General features: G+C 40.0%; 1 protein-coding gene across 2 annotated transcripts in view; it reads right to left on the reverse strand.

Moving 5' to 3' along the window:
* Window positions 1-23175, reverse strand: part of LOC124138972 — a 127580-nt gene extending 104405 nt beyond the window's left edge. Inside the window, exons 1-2 of one of the 2 annotated variants that reach the window (XM_048398865.1) lie at window positions 22787-23175; window positions 10720-10802 (exon numbers count right to left, since the gene is read on the reverse strand). In XM_048398865.1, the coding sequence (XP_048254822.1) occupies window positions 10720-10802; window positions 22787-22874 (171 nt within the window). In that variant the 5' untranslated portion in view covers window positions 22875-23175. The remainder of the gene's footprint in view (window positions 1-10719; window positions 10803-22786) is intronic. The other variant, XM_048398864.1, reaches the window with a different exon arrangement.
* Window positions 23176-23331: the final 156 nt, after the last annotated feature.

Consider the following 23331-nt stretch of genomic DNA (forward strand, 5'->3'; position numbering starts at 1 on the left):
CATCCAATTTGACGACTCTGTATCTCCATAATTTTCCGCTACAACTAAAGTAGATTTATGAGCACAGCCCAAGCTCTGTCCAAGTTGCCTACTTAAGCAAGCCTTCGGACTCCCTCACTGAATACGGCAGTTAGAGTACATCATCCTATTGATCACCGACTTAAAGCCCCATCTGCGGTAGTACCTACCGCACTCTAGTGGGCGGAGCTTATACGAGTGATCTGACAGGTCAATATGACGTCATGATAACACACACATTTCATTGGTTATTGCATAAACGGGTGACGTCATGTAAACACCCACCCACGTGGGCCGTTTGACAACAAGGACGTAAGTTTTAATGGTAATAAATATCTATCAAACGATTCCAAGACTTTTCAACAAACGCGTAGGTCTTTGGTTTCAAAACCTACCTGCCATGTCGTCTTCACATCTTCATAAAATGATACCGCGGAATGTCCACGATATATCCAACGCAGTCCAACACAGAAATTATAGATGTCCTGTTCTGAGCTATTCTAGATCTCCTGACGACAACGAATTAATACGTTTGTCGTGATGAATATGAACAGTGTAATTGAACAAAAAAACAACATAATATGTGTCAAGGCACCAATCGTTATCCTGTGGTGTACGGTATATCTGCAGTTTATAAATAGCATTTCTCACATATACACGGTAATCGGTGATTTCAACAGTTTTTCTTCGTTGTGTTCGTCTTGCCTTCATCTGGAATCTGGATGACAACGATCGTGTAAAAAACCCTGGTAATGGTCAAAAATATTTTCACGTGATCAAAGTAGTTTTTTGTCGTTTCAGTGACATTTTTTCATTGCCCAGTAGCAATGTATTTTGGCAAAGTCACACTTGTCCGATGAAGCTCGATCCGTAAAACTTGGCTGGTCCCAGTGACCCAGATCCCTCTTGATTGGCATGCCAAGTGTCATTTGCATAAGGCCATCCATATTTTTTTGTTTGTGTTTCTCCCCTCAAGCCTAAACTAACCAGAGAGCGGCCAGATAAAATATATATTACTTATCAAAAAATGTCTTTCATTAATTGTGTAAGTTATTTTATGACATTTAAAAAAAAAGTTTAAACACTTGGTACTAGAATCTAGTCTATGAATTTGTATATTATGTAGATCGATTCGCTTTGCTTCGGAAGCGAATTTTTAATAAACAAGAATTTGTCACAGAGTGACGAAATATCCCCCGCCTGTACACCATAGTACCAAATATGAAGACAATCCAGTGATTAGTTCTTGAGATATTGTGGCAACACCGTTTTCCAACTCCAAAAACAGATTTGTCTGCTGTGACCTTGAAAATGGGGTGAAGGTCACCAAATCTGACAGGTGTATGCGGTGTCTGTATATACACTATAGTTCTAAATATGAACACAATCCAGCGATTAGTTCTTGAGATATCGCGGCAACACCGTTTTCTAACTCCAAAAGCAGATTTGCCTGCTGTGACCTTGACAATGGGGTCAAGGTCACCAAAACCGACTGGTGTCTGCGGTGTCTGTATATACACCATAGTTCCAAATATGAAGACAATCCAGCGATTAGTTCTTGAGATATCGCGGCAACACCGTTTTCCAAATCCAAAAGCAGATTTGCCTGCTGTGACCTTGAAAATGGGATCAAGGTCACCAAAACCGACTGGTGTCTGCGGAGTCTGTATATACACCATAGGTCCAAATATGAAGACAATCCAGTGTTTAGTTCTTGAGATATCGCGGCAACACCGTTTTCCAACTCCAAAAGCAGATTTGTCTGCTGTGACCTTGAAAATGGGATCAAGGTCACCAAAACCGACTGGTGTCTGCGGAGTCTGTATATACACCATAGTTCCAAATATGAAGACAAATCAGTGTTTAGTTCTTGAGATATCGCGGCAACACCGTTTTCCAACTCCAAAAGCAGATATGCCTGCTGTGACCTTGAAAATGGGGTCAAGGTCACCAAAACCGACTGGTGTCTGCGGAGTCTGTATATACACCATAGTTCCAAATATGAAGACAATCCAGTGTTTAGTTCTTGAGATATCGCGGCAACAAACAGGTGGGACGTACGGACGGACGGACGGACGTACGGACGTACGTACGTACGGTCGTGAATACTATATCCCCCGCTTCGCGCTTTCGCGCGGCGGGGGATAACAACGGAACAAAGATAAAGATGATCTGGTTCTTTTATAAAGTTGAGCTAGTAGTATTTCTTTTAATAGATCGGTGCGCAATTTTCCACAGCGGCAGCAAAATTAAGACACGAAAACATTTTATTATTTCACGTCGCAATGGAAATAAGAATATTAAAATACGGACAGCTCTCACAGACTTCGAAACGATGTTCAAATAAATATTTGTTCACATTAATTCTGTCATGTGCGAGAAAATGGATTTCAACATTATTTTCATCAAGCTCATTCAGGTTGCTGGCTGTACAGATCATCCTCTCTTGTAAACGTCTTCGCCATGAACACATGTTTTGTCGCGAAGCTCAAAGCGACAATGTTTCTCTCAGATACATTTTTTTCTCCATCCATGACGAGCATCTTTCATAATGTGCCTCAACAACCTTCCTGGTCAGTTGAATTCAACAATGTTATACACATGGCCTCATTCACAGCTTCATCACAAGATTCCTTCCAAATACTCACCACGTGATCAGGGTTATGACCTTGGGATGAATTAATAAATTAATTTGCACTTTTAGAAAAGATTTTTTTTCGTGAATATTATTATTAAAAAATATCCTGTACATGGAACTTTGGGATTGCACTGCGGATTTCTTTTATTACTTTATAAACCTTTTTGTTTTCCCCTTTCTGACCTCGGGATCTCCTAGCAACCACGCCCCATGAGTGCATCGAGTTGCTGCTTACAACTGACAAGAACTTTGCAATTTCGCTCGTCTTCAATATGAGCAACAAAACATTTTCATGTAAAGTTGTTCGAGATAATCAGGGAGCCTTTGGTCATTTCGATTGTGACATTGGTGACTTTATCGTGGAGAAAGTTCCAATTCAAGATGACTTCATTCCGATTCACAACTCTAATCGACAAGATGGCGCCTCTCTTCCCGCCCTTGCAAGTGCAACAGAAACTTTGACAAATTCAGTGCCGAATCTTGGGATTAGTGAATCAGTGTCACAGCGAGAATATGTATGTTCACACTTCTTTTGTCAACCATGCGTGACATGGCACAGGCAATCGCAGTTAGGGAATGGTGCGGCCACCATGTTGCAGAAATTCGTCGATTCGAACACATTGTTTCTGGACTGAGCTAAATAAACGAAGTGTTTGGACATGTTGGAGAGATCGTAGATACTTGGACTTGAAGAAACGGATTTATACGTTGCAGCAAATGAAGGATTGGTGTGGACAAAACGGGAAAGGGATCCCAGATTGTATTTTAAAACTTGTGCGCGAAGTGTATCCAAATACCCCGAACAAAAAATACATGGGACAAGTGTGGATCTAATGATCAAACTCAGTTTTGTGTGTGAAAATTCTGTGAAAGAAAAGGAAATTCATAATTAAAGTTGTCTTGGAATATGTGTATTGGAGTTTTCATTTATCGTAAGTACAATATTATCCGGTTACGCCTTCTGTAGGCCAAAACATCAAGTATATTCAGTTACTTATTTACCAGTTGCTTATGTGCATTGTTATGTTGATACACGTAACATATTCATCTATTGTAGTCAAGCTTAGAAATATTGGCGCAACTTCTGGTGCTTCAAATTAGGCCCCTTCCTAAACACTAGTTGAAAAATCTCTGTAATAATTTACGTTTTATGAATATAAACTGATTATTGTGTGGCACAAATCTAACTGTTGAATGCAAATGACCAAAACTAAACAAATATCTGTAATTTTCGGATTGAACTGAAAGAATCGCGCCGTCAATTTCGTATTTAAGTATCGTTACTGTTACATTAACTGAAACTGATGTTCTGCTGCTGTTCTGCCGTAAAAATATACAACACAATACACTTTGACCACAAATGCATTAAATGTGCCACATGTACACATGACCATGTGCTTTGCTATTTATAGCGCAAACGTAAATAAGCTCCGCCCACTGTGATCGATGCAGACGCCAAACACGATCGATTCGATTTTTTAGGATAAAACTACAGAAAATTTATTGACTTGTATCTTTATATGGAGCCATTTGTTGTATCCATGGTTTGTCATTCAAGTTGATACGAGGTTTGACTGTCAATGGTGATCTTGTTCCCGTATGGTTTTCAAAAAACGTCTCCCGACACTCGGTTGTGTTTACATTGTCAGTCATTGTTCGAAACTGAAACACCGCCACCTTGCGGGCTATTTATAGTCAGGGTGGGGCTTTAAGCATATACGTTATCTACATAGGGCAACAACATGTAATCTGTGACCCATGAACTCAAATACGGCCTACTGTTACAGCACCACAGCATGTCTGACACACAAATACAGCCCAGCATGTCTAGATCCACAAATACAGCCCAGCATGTCTCACCCACAAATACAGCCCAGCATGTCTAGGCCCACAAATACAGCCCAGCATGTCTAGACCCTCAAATACAGCCCAGCATGTCTAGGCCCACAAATACAACCCAGCATGTCTAGATTCACAAATACAGCCCAGCATGTCTAGATCCACAAATACAGCCCAGCATGTCTCACCCACAAATACAGCCCAGCGTGTCTAGACCCACAAATACAGCCCAGCATGTCTAGATTCACAAATACAGCCCAGCATGTCTAGACCCTCAAATACAGCCCAGCATGTCTAGACCCTCAAATACAGCCCAGCATGTCTAGATTCACAAATACAGCCCAGCATGTCTAGATTCACAAATACAGCCCAGCATGTATAGATTCACAAATACAGCCCAGCATGTCTAGACCCACAAATACAGCCCAGCATGTCTAGACCCACAAATACAGCCCAGCATGTCTAGATTCACAAATACAGCCCAGCATGTCTAGATCCACAAATACAGCCCAGCATGTCTAGACCCACAAATACAGCATAGCATGTCTAGACCCACAAATACAGCCCAGCATGTCTAGATCCACAAATACAGCCCAGCATGTCTAGATCCACAAATACAGCCCAGCATGTCTAGACCCACAAATACAGCATAGCATGTCTAGACCCACAAATACAGCATAGCATGTCTAGACCCACAAATACAGCCCAGCATGTCTAGACCCACAAATACAGCCCAGCATGTCTAGACCCACAAATACAGCCCAGCATGTCTAGACCCACAAATACAGCCCAGCATGTCTAGATCCACAAATACAGCCCAGCATGTCTAGACCCACAAATACAGCATAGCATGTCTAGACCCACAAATACAGCCCAGCATGTCTAGATCCACAAATACAGCCCAGCATGTCTAGATTCACAAATACAGCCCAGCATGTCTAGACCCACAAATACAGCCCAGCATGTCTAGACCCACAAATACAGCCCAGCATGTCTAGACCCACAAATACAGCCCAGCATGTCTAGATTCACAAATACAGCCCAGCATGTCTAGACCCACAAATACAGCATAGCATGTCTAGACCCTCAAATACAGCCCAGCATGTCTAGACCCACAAATACAGCCCAGCATGTCTAGATTCACAAATACAGCCCAGCATGTCTAGACCCACAAATACAGCATAGCATGTCTAGACCCACAAATACAGCCCAGCATGTCTAGACCCTCAAATACAGCCCAGCATGTCTAGATTCACAAATACAGCCCAGCATGTCTAGATTCACAAATACAGCCCAGCATGTCTAGATCCACAAATACAGCCCAGCATGTCTAGATTCACAAATACAGCCCAGCATGTCTAGATTCACAAATACAGCCCAGCATGTCTAGACCCACAAATACAGCCCAGCATTTCTAGATCCACAAATACAGCCCACTGTTACAGCAGCACACCACCACAGCATGTCTAGACCCACAAATACAGCCCAGCATGTCTAGACCCTCAAATACAGCCATGCATGTCTAGACCCACAAATACAGCATAGCATGTCTAGACCCACAAATACAGCCCAGCATGTCTAGATCCACAAATACAGCCCAGCATGTCTAGACCCACAAATACAGCCCAGCATGTCTAGACCCACAAATACAGCCCAGCATGTCTAGACCCACAAATACAGCCCAGCATGTCTAGACCCACAAATACAGCCCAGCATGTCTAGACCCACAAATACAGCCCAGCATGTCTAGACCCACAAATACAGCCCAGCATGTCTAGATTCACAAATACAGCCCAGCATGTCTAGATTCACAAATACAGCCAACTGTTACAGCAGCACACCACCACAGCATGTCTAGACCCATAAATACAGCCCAGGATGTCTAGATCCACAAATACAGCCCAGCATGTCTAGACCCACAAATACAGCCCAGCATGTCTCACCCACAAATACAGCCCAGCATTTCTAGATCCACAAATACAGCCCACTGTTACAGCAGCACACCACCACAGCATGTCTAGACCAACAAATGACCTACAAAACTACTAAATACAAGGCTAGAAGGACAGGAGTTATCTTAATTGCCCCAATTATCATTATTCTACAAAACAAGGTTGACATTAGCATACAAAATCTAGTTGAATGACAACAAATTCATACAAAGAGGCAAAAAAGGTGCAGAGCTGGCAGAGAGACAAGCAAGGGCCATTTCATCAAACTAGCAATTTCTCTCCTGAGATTTTGCAGACATGATTATAGTTTTAAGAAATTTATTCAGTGCACTGAATACACTGGGGAATGTTCAATGATGATGTGTTTTCGTGTGAAAAATGCTATTTTGAAAGTGGCTGGACTGGAGGGCTGACTTTAGAGTTGTGTTGAATAGACCCAGTAGTATTGCCAGTTGCTTGCACAGAGAAAGATGCAGCAAGTGCAGGTTGTGTCATAGCATTCCCTTGATGTTCTCAACCTCTCACGCTGCAGCAACCTCCTCGACAGGCATCATGTCTACACAAACGCATCTACTGGTTACATTTCAATTCCTGTTGGAAATTAACATAATACCATGAACACTGAAAATGAGACATTACAACATGATATATGAAAGCTGTTAATTTTTTTAACATATTCTGAACCTAAATCTTTCACCCAGGGAAATGCAAGTTTGTAACATGGCCACAGTGATTTCAGACAAACTGGATTACGTTTGTTTTTGTGTAACTTATGAAGGAAACACACAACTTATGAGCAGGATATCCATAGCAGAAAATAAATACACATGTTTTCTTATTACAAGTACTTCCTTTAGGGCCAATTAGATAGAAAAAAAGTAGAAGCCAGGACCCCTGATGATAGCAGGCAACAACCAGGCAAAGTGTTGACGTTGCTTTGATAATTACTGCAATTCATTTGAAACAAGGATACATTTTTTGGTGGTGACGTAATGTTTGTAAACAATAATCATTCTAAAAACCCTGCCCAGAAAATCTGACAATTTACTCTCCACACAGTCCATTAATACAACAAAATATCCTCTGAAAATACACATTTGACAAAACAAGCAACTGTACAGATTCGATGTTTTAAAAGCAGCCATCTCCTCTCTGTCAGACAGAAGGCCTTCATGTGAACACTGAAATTAGGTCATTGGATTTCTATGGCACCTGGTCTGTTGTGTGTCACAAACTACCTGACCCTGTCCTAGTCACTGGATGGCACCTGGTCTGTTGTGTGTCACAAACTACCTGACCCTGTCCTAGTCACTGGATGGCACCTGGTCTGTTGTGTGTCACAAACTACCTGACCCTGCCCTAGTCACTGGATGGCACCTGGTCTGTTGTGTGTCACAAACTACCTGACCCTGTCCTAGTCACTGGATGGCACCTGGTCTGTTGTGTGTCACAAACTACCTGACCCTGTCCTAGTGACTGGATGGCACCTGGTCTGTTGTGTGTCACAAACTACCTGATCCTGCCCTCGTCACTCGATGGCACCTGGTCTGTTGTGTGTAACAAACTACCTGACCCTGTCCTAGTCACTGGATGGCACCTGGTCTGTTGTGTGTCACAAACTACATGACCCTGTCCTAGTCACTGGATGGCACCTGGTCTGTTGTGTGTCACAAACTACCTGACCCTGTCCTAGTCACTCTTACAGCTGCAAGTTCAAAAGACATACATGTATTCTTGAGCAGAAGATCAAATGGTCTTCCAGTTCCATGATTTTTGATAAACTTGTGTAAATGAATGTTGTTTTATGTCAAACTTAACATTATGTCAGCTAAATGATGAAAGGGCCTGTAAATAATTGAGTCAGATTCAGTGACTTGTTTGATTGTGTGGTCCGACTCAGTGACTTGTTTGACTGTGCCATTCGACTCAGTGACTTGTTGGATTGTGTGGTCAGATTGAGTGACCTGTTGGAATGTGTGGTCAGACTGAGTGACTTGTTGGAATGTGTTGTCAGACTGAGTGACTTGTTGGAATGTGTTGTCAGACTGAGTGACTTGTTGGAATGTGTTGTCAGACTCAGTGACTTGTTGGAATGTGTTGTCAGACTCAGTGACCTGTTGGAATGTGTTGTCAGACTGAGTGACTTGTTGGATTGTGTGGTCAGACTGAGTGACTTGTTGGATTGTGTGGTCAGACTGAGTGACTTGTTGGATTGTGTGTTCAGACTGATGTCAAACTTTGCTCATAACTTCTAATAAATAATAATCAATGGCCTCCTGGTACAACCTCAACTATTTCCAGGCCACCAGGACCCATACTGGTAACAGTAACTACATAAAACTACATTCACTCACTCACTGACTTTATTACTGAAGTGAAACAATAAGTATCCTAAGAGAATTTACAAAGTCAGTGAGTAATTATTGTAAGTCTCAGCAATATCATACCCATATCAGTCTGGAAGCAATAGACAAGTGCCCACATGAGTGAGTCCCCATGCATGTCACCACAGGATCATTATGGGAGATACACTCCACTGTTTATCATATCTACAGACACAGTTTTCAGGTGTAGTAAATGTGACCCAAACACATAATGAACATTAATTGATTATAAAGACAACAGAAAATGCATGATAAATTGCTTATATGACTGCTCTCCATCAAATGAAACCATAAAGACACACTTCAAGTGCAATAAACTACTTCCATTATAACTACTTTTAGAAATATACACCTTCCACTAATGTTAACCATGCAAGCAGCCATTATTCAGTATACATGCATAATCTCCATCACAAAGAAATGAGAAATGCTGCCTGCAACATAATTTGATTGTAAACACTGTACTTGCAGGATAAAAACTTAACACTCGTCAGGTGTGAAAACATGATACCATTAATCAACCTTTTTCCGCTGTTTACCCCGGAGATCCTGTCAGAAATGGGTCTGCACTTTCATTGCCAGCAACCCCCAAAGGACCTTGTATCCTAACAAGGAGCACTTCCTTCCTCCGTTTTTCTGCCAGTGACATTAGCACACTCCTGTGACCTTTTCAATCCAGTATTATGACTGTTTGAACCGTTGTTGGGCCTGAGTCTTGTAGGACAATTACCTGCCTCATCTGTTTCTGACACGTTTCATTTGACCAACCTGAGGGCAACATGTTTTTGTTGCCTTTGATGCCAATTCTGGCTACATGAGCATGCAGTCAGTAGACTACATACATGCCATCCAAGATTGCTGGTCAGACAATATTGCTGGGTTCTTTCACCCATAAACTGATTGGAAATAAAGTGTGTTTTAGCAAAAACTTTGTCATGAATCCTTTGAACGTCTTTTGATTGGGGCTGACATTTGCCTTCAGGTCAAAGAAGAATTGGAAGTATTTCAAATATTGTCAATGGGAGATCAAAGATCATGACTCCTCATCACACGGTGTCTTAGTCACAATCTACTTAGTCAACAGGCATTACTGCAGAGGGAAGTAACAAGAAGGCATTGATGGAGTTCTACAAGACATATGATCAGGTAAATTGCAAAGTATACCTCCCTGACATAACACATTATCACCTTGAGAGATTATCGATGTAGTATGTGATAGTTATACCACTGTCAGTCAAGTCCTATTCGTGAAAGATGTCAATGTCCGAATGAAAAATATAAACATCACTCCGTCCACAGAAAGTTTGAAGAACAATTTGAAACCTTTTACAAGTTACATCAGAAACATTCAACCATGTTGACTAGTTTCAAACATAACAAGAGTCATCAGGATATGACATATTCCCCAGGTCTGGTGCAATTCAGAAATGGAGTTTGGCTACTTATACCACACTTTTGCTTCATTGCCGTTGGATACCTTCAGTTCAATGAAGAAAAAAATAATGCTGTTCAGTATTTTTCAAAATCATCAAAAGGTACCAGTTCACCACTAGACTGATCTATATACAAGTTTCAATGGTTGTGGAATTTTGCTCTGGAAACAGAAAACAGAAGTCTGACAGACAGACGGACATGGTGATCTCTATCACGTCTATATCTCCCCCGGTTTTCAACCCGGATGTATAATAATTGAATTGACAATTACTTTCTGCCAACTACTCTCCTGTCTGAGGCCTAAAATTACTGGTTCTGATCACTATATACTGTCATCTGTGTGGTGAATGTGTGTAGTTGTACTGGTTGACGATGAGACATGCCTTATATACAATCATGTTCAGAGAATTGACTAATGCGTCTTCACTAGTGATGAATTGCAGCCATATCTCACCTGGAAGAAGACTGATGCCTTGTGTCCGTTGAGTCTGTTGATTTTGATTATATGGGTGCCATTGCTCACGTATAGGAAATTACCTGAAACAGGAAAAGAAACAGTTTACAAAACTTCTATACTCCCATGAACAATGTAATTTTCTGAACAGTTTATGACCAACAGAAATCAGGAAAAGACAAAACAACTACCGGTCATAAGGATCCATAACCATAGCACTAGGAAATAAGACCATGTATATACGTTTGAAATGTTGTGCCCGCTGATATAGCTCCACACCTTCTGTCTGAACAGCATACCTAATCCATATAAATAAAGACAGTCATTAATTAATAAAATCCTACATCTTTTAAAAAGAAAATCTGTCCAATTCAGCAACATGGGTTAAAAACATTTAAATTTTTTTAAATGGTAAGAATCATGTTTCAATGGCCATTTCAATGGGTAAATATCATATACAGATGCTTTTTAGAAGAAGCATCTCTTCAAAGTTTTAAATGATCCATTTGAGGTGGTTTTCTGTGGGGAGCCCATTCTTACATGTCAGTACAACAATGATACATGGATGTCATCTATCCAGCCACTCAGCTCAGCAATGAAGTAGCCTCCCTAACTCAAGTAGCCACATTGTCTTTTGACATGATGTTAACAGCAGTGTCATGTACATTTCACCTATCCACCAAGCCCAGTGTTACAAACATGGGCCAATTGCTCTGACTGGACTCACCAGTGTGATTACCTCATTATTTACTACTTACGCCAATAGCTGGGCAAGTCCCTGGCCGCAGATCAGCTTACCTCTACCCAGATCCACCATAAACCCAATTGACATCCCTAGTTTACAAATAAACCTGTCAGACTGTCCCTGCTAAGTATATCAACAACATTGGCCATTGGTCAATTTCATCTTCATGCATCATGTATGATGCGATCTAACAACACAGGTGTCTAGACCCACTGAGTTAGACAATACTGATCCTATTGGTAGCCATGGCGAATCCTGTCTAATGCGACACTACATGTAACTTGAATGAAAGATCAGACTCAGACAAGATTCAGATTGAACTGCAGGAAGAACTGACCCCTGTCCAGTAACTCTATTTGGGAAGTCAAATGTATTTATAATATATAAATTGAAACAGCTGGAAGACTGTTTTCACTAATAATGGAAAAGTGGTACATGTATTCACAAGAGCCCAGTTCCACAAAGAATATCACTAAGAACTTAGCTTAGCGTAACTCCCAGATTTTGACATGCACCTACAACAATCGTAGGAATCAGGTTAGCCTTGCTCCAAGGCTATAATGAAAGATAAGTCCATGGATGTGTTGTAATTCTATCCTCATAACCATGATAACAGGCAAGTCTAGATAAGGGGACAGTCTAAGGATGCTAGTATAAGGATAACTTGTTCTTATTATTTATATAATCTAGTAATTATGATTTAAACTAATAAGTATTGCCTTATATATTTGAGTAAGTCTACATTCAGGGGCTCACTCCACAAAGAAGTCTCAGTGCTACTATTGTAGTAGACTAACATCTAGTCTCTGAAATGAACATATCATACAGAAAAAAACAGTTGTTCAGTTATCTTCATAAAAATATAATAAAAGGGAACCCAGTGACTCTCTTCATTTACTGCAGTAATCTAGACTTGCCAAACATTATAGGCTTGCATGGGCTCTATTTGATAAATATTTGTATCAGGGTCTGTAAGACAGACTACTATTGTAGTTATGATAGTCAAAGAACTAAGATATCTTTTTGGAAAGGAGCCAAGACCTTATTTTTCAACATCACACTGGTTACCAGGACTTGCAGTATGTTTGATGACCAGCGTCCAGAAACTAATCGGTTTCAGTAAGTTTGTGAAAGTGCTTCTAACTGAGGAAGATTCTTGTTTCAGGACTGCTTCTTAGTGTTATAATTTCTCCTCAACCCCACTGACCCTAACATTCACTGCTACCTGCAACAAATCATTCCACTCGGTCTGGCTGATGGAAACCCTGCACTGACATTCCAAGTGAATTATTGGCTGTTTACACAGTAATTTCAGACACCACATACAGAGCTGTGGGTTTATTGGAAGTATTAGATAAACATCCTCTGTGATGGATACAGTGTATACTTGTGTTTCTGATGATGATGCACACACATCAGCATAATTGCCTCTCATTCACCTGTCAATCAAACACATTGTGGCATAATTGGTTGTCTGAATAAGTATTTCATTACAGGATTCTAGATTATGACACAACACTGACGCAATGACGCTCACATTAATCATCTGAATTGATTGTTCTGAACTGCTATCAAGTTGCACATCCAATATTGTCTTCATTGATTTGGTTGTTTAAACTAATCAAAATAAACATATACTGAATATAACTTAACTAATGCCTGTAATCTAAAAGAGAAATAGATCTAGTTTCATTTACAGCATTTTACTATTACCCTTTATAAGTCTACTAGTACAGGGGTATGTATATTTCATTGGCCAGTCTATTGTGAATGAGTGAGTGAGTTGGGTTTAATGCCACTTTGATTCAAAGTATTCCAGTACTTCACGGTGTGTCAGCTTACCGTGGGAGGAAAGCCCCAGGGATACAGGGCTAAGACGTTTACCACTTGGTAAAACACAGGTATGGCGCTAGCAAACTTAGAAACAATCAGGGCCAACCAGAATTCGAAGCCACGAACAGGATCAATTAGCTAAAGACCAGACCCATTTTCTTCTTACAACACATGAAATACCCTAAATACAACTTCTTACAACTTATGAAATACCCACGATACTACTTCTTACGACTTGTGAAATACCCACAAGACAACTTCTTACGACTTGTGAAATACCCACAAGACAACTTCTTACAACACATGAAATACCCACAAGACAACTTCTAACAACACATGAAATACCTATGATACAGCTTTTTACAACACATGATATACCCAAGATACAACTTCTTACAACTCATGACATACCCAAGATACAACTTGTTATATATATATCCAGAATACTACTTCTCAAGATTTGTGACATACCCAAAATACTACTTCGTATGACTTGTCACATTTTCTTTAATCTAATCCATTAAAATGTAGATGTTAACCTCCTGGTCCTATCCTGAGTCCCACCATGGGGTCAGACATTCTCCTGAAGGCTTCCATTCATTACTTCCTCCGGTTCAAAGAGGAACTTCCAGCTACACACAAACAGACGGATGGATAGCCGATGGACAACATATAATACCAGTTCCTCAGGCCTTTTGTCCCGGTGAGCTAAAATGTGCTGAGACTAAATCAAAGTGAAGCAAGTTGTGGAGTGACATGTCTGCCAAAAGGGTAGTGTAGAGATAGACTAATACCAGCACGGCAAGAACTCAGGTCAAGCAGGCTGGGGATGCAATTCACAAAATAAGCTTTTTCTACCTCTGGCATTTCAAACTGTGACATTGATTAGAATATTGAAAGAGATAGGAAATTCTTTTTTCAGAAATACAGTAGAGCAGAACTGATGGTTCTCAGATCACTTTAATTTGCCTTGCTGTCAACATTTCAATTTTTGCAAAGCCATATGGTTGATGTAGGAACCAATCCTTACAAACACTTGCAACACCCTCCTAACTGGCGGCTTCCAATTCCTTCCTCCACAAATCAGTCTGAAGGAACAGAGGCCCTGATACAGTATTAAGACTATCAGAAACCAACTATGTTCAACACAAACACCTTACTAAAACACTGCCACTATTGGAAACTGATTCCTATGCAACATATCCCATAAAAAACTACACCAACAATATCCCCTTGTTAATTTCCCTCCTGCACCATATGGAAGAGGTTTAACGAGCTAAGAGCTGTAAATATTAGCCAAGTAGCGTGGGATTAATTACCAGGGGCTTCAAAGTAAGTGATACAGAAATGTTCACAAACACAGGCCGAAACAGTGAAGACGCACAGCAAGGTGGTTCCAGCAAGCCCTGCACGTTATCGGTGGGGGCACAGAGGAGGGGGGGTCGGTCGAGGAGAAAGAGGGTGTGTGAGAGGCAAGCATTGACTCTGGACCACATCCAGAGCCACACCCTTCTTTAGTTCCATCACTAATCTTTGTTCATTGGCCAATAGTTCCTATCCAATAAACCTTCATCATTGTTCATTGTCTTGGCTTTTTCAGTTCTTAATCAAATTTGTTGTATTGAATGTTAACATATGTGTCAAGTAAATTGGGCATAGTAGTGTAGACATGATGAAATAAGCATGGTATGATTATACAAATTAAGATGTTTTACACATTTACATACCTGGAACTTCAGGGCATTATTAAGTATTACTGTCTTCAGTAATAACATTTACATCTGTTTCCAATAAGGGTTGTGGTCGGAGTGGACATTAGTTTGTCTGGTCAGGACCTGGATATCTTGGATTCACCCAGTTATGACCTATTTTATTTACAAAATGATCGGAAAATCTGCATCTCCTCTCTAGACCTTCCCAACAGCAATATTTGTACTCCATGGGGTATATCAATGTTTGTAACTTTCCACTATAACTAGTCAAGTGTCCACAATGACTGCTGCAGCAAGAGTGATAGTGAGCAGTACAGCATCTCTCAGCTGTCCCGATCGCAAATATTGTCACCTTGTACATAAATCTTTAGTTTGTTTGTTGTTTAACGCTGCACACAGCAATATTCCAGCTATATGACGGCTGTCTGTAAATAATCGAGTCTGTACCAGATAATCCAGAAATTGATATCATGAACATCGATCCACACAACTGGGACATGATGACATGCATCAACAAAGCCTGACCAACCATTGCTTGTCGTAGGGCAACAACATTGGCACGGGTTGTCAAGCTCTGTGACTGGCCTGTGTGTCATGACAGGTCTTTGATCATGCCTAGTCACTGGCTTGCCTGGTCCACACTACAGTAATTACAGGCAGCAGTGGTACAGCTGGAATATTGCAGGCTGGAGAATACACAACAAAAGAGAGAAGACATGTGAGTGAAGAAAATCCCCATTAGTCTTAGGTCTTCACCACAGTCATATCTGTTAAGCACCAAACAGTGATCTCTGCCCGTAACACACTAATCACTCAATCACTCACTGTCTTAGTCTGTACAGTTCTCCTTGTACATGACATACATGCAGCTCCCTCAGCCACACCAGTGAACAGCACTGGTCTCCCCATATAACAACTGTGTATATAACCAGCCCTACATGCCAGCCATTAGAATGACACTTAGTCCCAGAAATAAAGTTATCTTATTTAAAATATATGTCTACATCTACAAAATATAAAAAGTAAAATCTAAATGGAGCCCGGAACAATCCTTAATTTTAGAGCTGAGGCAATTTAGATTTGCTAAATCATTATAGACTTGTGCTGGACAAAGCCAGCCACTGCCAGCAGCATTGTCTACTGCAAGTGGTTCACACTTTCTGCTCTGTCTTGTCCTCCAGAAATATGTGCATTTCTATCTGCTTTTGTGGAGAGTCTCTTGCACATGTCTCTAAGGCAATAATTTTTAGTTTAAATCATTGCTTCTAGATTATGTAAATAATAAGAACAAGTTGTCCCTATAAGAGACTGGAGCAGACTTGCCTTTTAACATGTTTAAGAGGATAGAATTACTACACATCTATGGACTTTTATTTCAGTACAGCCTTTGAGCAAGGCTAACAGAGATGGTGTTCTGTTCACATGACAGGCTGTGACTGATCCCCCCCCACCTACCCACCCCGAGATGCTAGGGGGTGGGGGGAAAAGAGGAGTCAGGTGATGACACCAGTCTGACACCACATTGTTTGTGTGCTCCCCACTGTGTTTTTACATCAGCGATGAGGAATACATTCAGACACATGCCTCACAAATAAATAAAACATGTTGAGCTTTACTTCCCAGTAGGTTGTTTCCCTATCTCTGCCAATGAATATATGCTCTGGTCTGATATGAAACATTGCTGATGATAATTAACATGTTTAGTACTTTCAAAATTCAAACAAAATATCAGCTATAAGTTCATGCTCACTTTGACCAAATTCTTAAAAAGACTAAACATGTAAAACTAAATGGTAGCACAACTAACAAAATCATAATTTCTACAGAATATCAATCCTATGTCCAACAACTGGTTGGTAACCTTTTCAACTCATTGATTCCACACCAGGAGCCAATTGTAGATAACACAACCCAGTGACAAAGCCAATAAATAAACGTGTAAACTGTAAATACCAAGAGCTAAATAATAACACCAACAGCTAGATTACAACACCAACAGCTAAAAATTCCAACGAAAAAAAACATCAGCTAAATAATTAAACCATCAGTTAAAAGATACTAGGATTGAATAGTAGCCCCGACATGTTAGAGAAAAATAGGTGTACACTCCAACATGTACCCCACCTAGCACTGACAACCCCCCACTTCCACCTGACAACAGATTACGTACAACCATTGAACACAGAGAACTTTGATCACATTTATGTGTTTATCTCAGTGAATGACACAAAGCAGTAATGTTCTCTTTGTCTCAACAAACTCAAAGGGTGTGATATGCTAACAACTAAAAGAAGAACACCCTTCAAAAATAAATACATATGTTAATCCTGCTGGGTCAAGTCACTACTTCAGCAGCTTGCAGAGTTTTACCGACTTTGTCTCCTTAACTTCTGAACATGCACTGTCACTTCTAATGTAACCTTATCATTGAGATTCCTGTGTGACTCACCAGATTTGAATTGTATGCATGGCCTAGTTGTGCCAATTATTATCCTTCAAATTAGGACAAAATAAAGAACAGTGCTTCCACATTAGAACAGTTCGAGAACAGTGCTTCCATATTAGAACTGTTCCTGAACAGTGCTTCCACATTAGGTGAGGTGAGATGAGGTGAGATGAAATGGGGTTTAACGTCGCGTCCAAGATTATTGCACTTATATAGCGACATGCATGTACGTGTGTGTGTTTGTGTGGCTGCTTGTACTAGTCCGGACTGATGCCGATTTATACTGCTAGCTCACTGAGATACCATGCCGCAGTTTAACATGAATACCCCACTCAGACACAGTATACTGACTCTGAGCCGACCAGTCCTTGTTTTAGCCCCTTAATGCCGAGCGCCAGACAGCGTAACAACAAGTACCATCTTTTAACGTCTTTTGGTATGACGCGGCCGGACCTTCCTCTCTACGGGCGGACGCTCTACCACTAGACCACGGAGGCGGTCGCTTCCACATTAGAACTGGTTCAGAACAGTGTTTCCACTTTAGGACAGTTCCAGAACAGTGCTTCCACTTTAGGACAGTTCCAGAACAGTGCTTCCACATTAGAACAGTTCCAGAACAGTGCTTCCACATTAGAACAGTTCCAGAAGAGTGCTTCTACATTAGAACAGTTCCAGAACAATGCTTCCGAATTAGAACAGTTCCAGAACAGTGCTTCCACATTAGAACAGTTCCAGAACAATCCTTCCACATCAAAACAGTTCCAGAACAGTGCTTCCACATTAGAACAGTTCCAGAACAGTGCTTCTACATAAGGACAGTTCCAGAACAGTGCTTCTACATTAGAACAGTTCCAGAACAGTGCTTCAACATTAGAACAGTTCCTACAATACAAATTGTACCATATATCTTTTCAACAGAACATTCTGCACTTGACAAATTATGATAATTTCTGATCACCCTGATGTAGGTATTCAATATAAAACTGGCCATTTCTCTTATCAATAGCACAAGTACCACCAACAGAAACTAAGTTCCTATACACAAAGAATTGCATCAGGCAAGTGGTACCAATACCATTACCCCTTGGAGAGTTCATCAACTTGAGTGTATCTTCCTGCCCCCCTCCCCTCTCTCTGTACCCCCCAAGAAACATCAGCTCCAGATTGGGCAGAGTCGGGAGGCTTCTTTATGACCTGTTCAGAGATAATGACTTCAGATAGTCATCTCCACAATCAACCCCTGTAGACTTTCACTGGGGCAGCATGTCCTTCACTGAACACTTTCACCTTCAGTAAGTCTCTAACTGTACAGTATACACCAGTTCACACACAGTAACTGATGCACATATCTTGTACTTATTGTTAACAGCATACTAGATTCTTTTACATGTACTCTCATGGATTACTATTGTGATCAAGCAAATTTAATAGTATCGTCTTGCACGAGGTGTTGATGTGTTTCCAATTCATGGGCGTTGGCCGAATCTGTCTTGGTGATATTTTTCACAAACACATGTCAATTAGGGCTGGGACAAGTCCAAATTTACTACACGGGTACCCAACTCCCTATTACCCGACCCTACCCGGGTATAATAGATACATGGTCTCTTACGAAATGATCAAATCATGTGTACACTCAAGTTGACTGAAGCTGTATTCTCTTTACTTAAATATATACAAGTCAAAAGGAATGTGTGCATCATCAGAAAGAAATGCGAACATTAGCTACTTGTAGTGTAACCACTGAGCTACAGTGAGTTTTTGTCATTAAACAATATGTCACATGACTGACCACAGGTCCAGGTAGTACTGTGGGTACCCGGGTCCTACTCAGGACCTACCCGACCCGAGTACCCGAGCTACCGGTTCCAGCCCTAATGTCAATATAATACAACCTTAGATTTCTGATGATGAATCTTCCTCAGCAACTAGTTATGTGCTTTCTGATGTGAGATTTTGAAATCTGTCTTTTCAGAACCACATGGATATTTCTATGGTATTAGGGAAGTAATATAGCAGTTTGATTAGTATAAGCCAAATGACAACAGATTATGTTCATTCATGCGGATATGGGCAAGGCAATTGCCACAGATCAGATTCTCCAAGTAGGACCATGGCAGAACTGCTCCCTAATTCCCCGTGGCCGCAGAGAATGCAACACCACAGAAAGAGTGTAAGTGCCCACACTGTGGTCCCATGTTTGTCTGCAGCAGTTCACCTGGGTCTATTTCTGAATCAAGGGGACTCCCAGTATCACATTCTTGGGGTCCAAGGCTGGTGACCTGTGGCAGATGTAACTTGATTTCCAACATTAATATATTCTAATGTCATATCACTGCACATGTTCAGACATCTTCCTGAGGCAAGGGTGTTAACTGACTACAAAAGTCCAGTTTCAACCCTTATCAAGGGCTCGGTTGTAATGTCAAAGTTATGTCCCTTCAATATCCCTCCTATTGACCAATCAGATTCCACCTCTCATATCACCTGCATTTGTTTCAAACAATATGGCAGGTCCTAGTCAAGATGATCTGATCGATAATCAAGATCTATATTGTAACAAAACAGGTCTCACGTCTTGAAGAGCATCAAATCATTTGAGCACCTTGATTAAAAACATGATTTGGAAAATATCTGTCAACGCCAATTTGACAGTACACATGCATTGCAAATCCTGCAGTCTATAGAAATATTCAAGTTGAAATCATGTCGTTTACGAACTGAATGTCTAGTTTGTTAAGCGACTTTGATTGGACTCTGCACAAACTCCAGCCAAAATGTAACTCCAGAATTCCGGAATTCCAGCATAGTTTATTCCACTTGACTTTAACAGTCAGTTGGGTTCCCTTTGCCCCGGGACGATGATCCTCAGAAGTCTCAAGCCCTTTGCAGAAGGGGATTTCAATGTCAGATTCCAGATACTTTGAGTGCAGTTTGTACCAGGGTAGAAATATCAGTTATAGGCACCATGCAATCTCCAATTTTAAATAGTTTTAATCATTCAAATAGCCACTTTATAGTCCCATAGGACTCATAATGTAAGTTATTTGTATTCATTCCCAATTTGTATGTTACTATGAGGCAACATTTTTTATGTAGTAAATGCCTGGTCTGATCACTTAAATATAGGCGTAGTATTGGAGACTGTGGCTGAAAACAACATTCACTCACTCAATTCACTCTCGTGTTAGGCCTTTATATTTAGGGTATTTTACTGGGCAACAGACTTGAGTCAGTCTCTGTATAACATTTCCCATCCTAAACTAGCTGAACCTCTGAAATTCATGTCTGATAGCCACTGTTGAACTAGACACTAAGCCTATGAAAACATTTCTTTAAAATATATGTAATTATTTTTTTTGAAAGAACCTTTCCTCCTCTGTTCAAAACTAGACTTGGTTTCTTCTGATCTAGACTTGACTTTAAGTAAAATAATATAATCAAAAATTAAAATTCCACAGTCTTGCTGCAGGACTACTGTTTACCATTTTGATGCCATATAAGCATATTGCAGGTGATATTTGGCCAGTAAGTTCTTTATTTCTTTATAAATCTAAAAAGGATAGTATGCTCTGAATACTATCACTTAACAGGCCAATATAATCAAAAAGAAATGTAAAATAACAGATCATACTGTTAATTCATCCAAACCTTATTGTCAATTTGCAAAAATTCAATACTTGAAATATCTGCAATATGACTGTCATATCTCACAATTGTTTAGTTCTTTTAACAACTGGTAATAACAAATGATATTGCTTAAAATAATTTGTTCAGCATTTAAAAAAAATATATATCAATTCCTAATCATACAATCTGGACTTCTCTGAGAGGTAATGTTGAATGGATTAATTACTGAAAATGCTCTGCAAAAAAACTTAGTTTTTTAATTAATAGATTCTTAGCATCTGAGAACATAAAGAATGACAGTCTTGTGCACATTTCTAACATGTCCAGACAATAGCAAATGAGGACAGAATATAATTGAAAGGCAAACCATTTCTTTTGATTAAAGCTCCAGAATTTTCGACATTTTCTGTCCAAAAGAAATTCCAACATGAGAGATTGATTGTTACTGGATAATTATTCCGATAGACCCCCCACGGTTGGTTCTAGGGAAAAATCCATTGGCCTGTTGCATCAAGGCCGCGTGTAGTCATCTCTGAATAAAAGGCGTCAATGTCCTTCGAAGAGTGAGGATGAAATAGACGTGATGACTCATGCTACGAAATACATTACACTCCGTTACTGCCTTCGGCCTGTAATAGGGATGAGCGTTGACACACACTAGAACGGTCAATTTCATGTGATAAAGGATCATTGCTGATGTAAAAATGTAGTGAATTATCAGGCTAAAGATAATAATTCTGGGCTGTTTTCATTCACTGTTCCTGTGGGTAAAGCTTTCAAATGTAACATAAATAAGATTTGAAACAAAATATGAACATTTTTATACTCATGCATCTAACATGTTGCTTTTTAATACTAACAGAAAGAATGCTCATCTTTACCAATTATTTGCTACCCACTGACCGAGAAACATTTTCTTTCTTTTATCAGCCTTATTCTTCATTACTTAAACTCTATTCTATGCTGGCATTATCCAAATTCATTACAATTAATTAGCCTCTGATATGATTTTCTTCGAGAGCAGGTTTGATTTAAACAGTAACCTAATTTTTGTTGATACAAATTGATATAAACTATGAATAAGATGGATTTTGTATAATTAAACAACTTATTTCACCAACAAAGAATTGTACTCAGAATATTAATTGTTCTTGAATTAAAAAGAAAATTAAGTACAATTCAATAAATTGAACTACCGGTAATGTTAATTGATTGCACACAGTTTTACTAACTAGTCGCTGACAGAAGTAACACATTGGTTCTAATAAAAACAACATCTAACTGCAATCTTTTGTGGTGGATGCTATTAAAAGCAACCAATTAAGAGAGCGATGCTGATTGCAATTAATAGGGCGATGTTAATTAGATAATTGGTTTAATGTCTGTTATAACCTTTAGTTTAATACGAAAGTGTTTTTCATATTAAATGAAATGATGCTTTGACAGAATATAGCCCAAACTTGCAAAGACCGTATCAATCACTTAGTTCCCATGGAAACCATTCAAGCTAAACTCGATTAGACTTTACTTCATTCCGAAACACACGATATCTCACAGGAAATCGACAACACAACTTTCGCCTGTATGCCATCTGTTAGCTGATAAACTTGGCGTGCTGTATAAAATTTCACCTACGACGCTTTGAGGTAAAAATTGGAAAACCATTCAATCGGAAGGAACATTCACATTGAAATATCTCACCATTTGCGGCAACATCATAGAAGAAAATTGAAAATCCCACGAATAATATTCCACAGAGCCCTTTTGGTAAAGTTGAAAAGCGGCCCATTGCGGTAAGATATCCCAGGCCAAACTTGGCACCGTTTTACATTTATCCTCTTCAGTCGAAATATTCGACCCTTACTTGAAAACAAACACACATGCCAGGGGTATATTCCATTCACAGTCGCGTCAAAACGTACTCCGACTCTGTATATTATCCATCGCAAGTTTACATGGCACTGGTCCTGCTCTCGACGGTGCTTACTTCGGCTTTACTGTCATGCGAAGGCAGATTCACAATCCGGGCATTCATTTCCTGACACGGAACAGTTCATACTGAGTCAGGGGGGTTGGGACCATGCCAACCTATTTCAACACGCGTCAAACTCTTAGAAAATCGATCTAGCGCATTCGACACAACAACAGGGGATGGTGCGTGCAATTACGCCAAATTAGACGTACTCGCGCACCTCTTTGTTATCGAAATGTGTAAACATTCAACATTTGCACATCAGGTTTTAAAA

The sequence above is a fragment of the Haliotis rufescens genome, unplaced genomic scaffold, assembly GCF_023055435.1.
Source record: "Haliotis rufescens isolate VD_foot unplaced genomic scaffold, xgHalRufe1.0.p SCAF_19, whole genome shotgun sequence".
Taxonomy (NCBI): domain Eukaryota; kingdom Metazoa; phylum Mollusca; class Gastropoda; order Lepetellida; family Haliotidae; genus Haliotis; species Haliotis rufescens.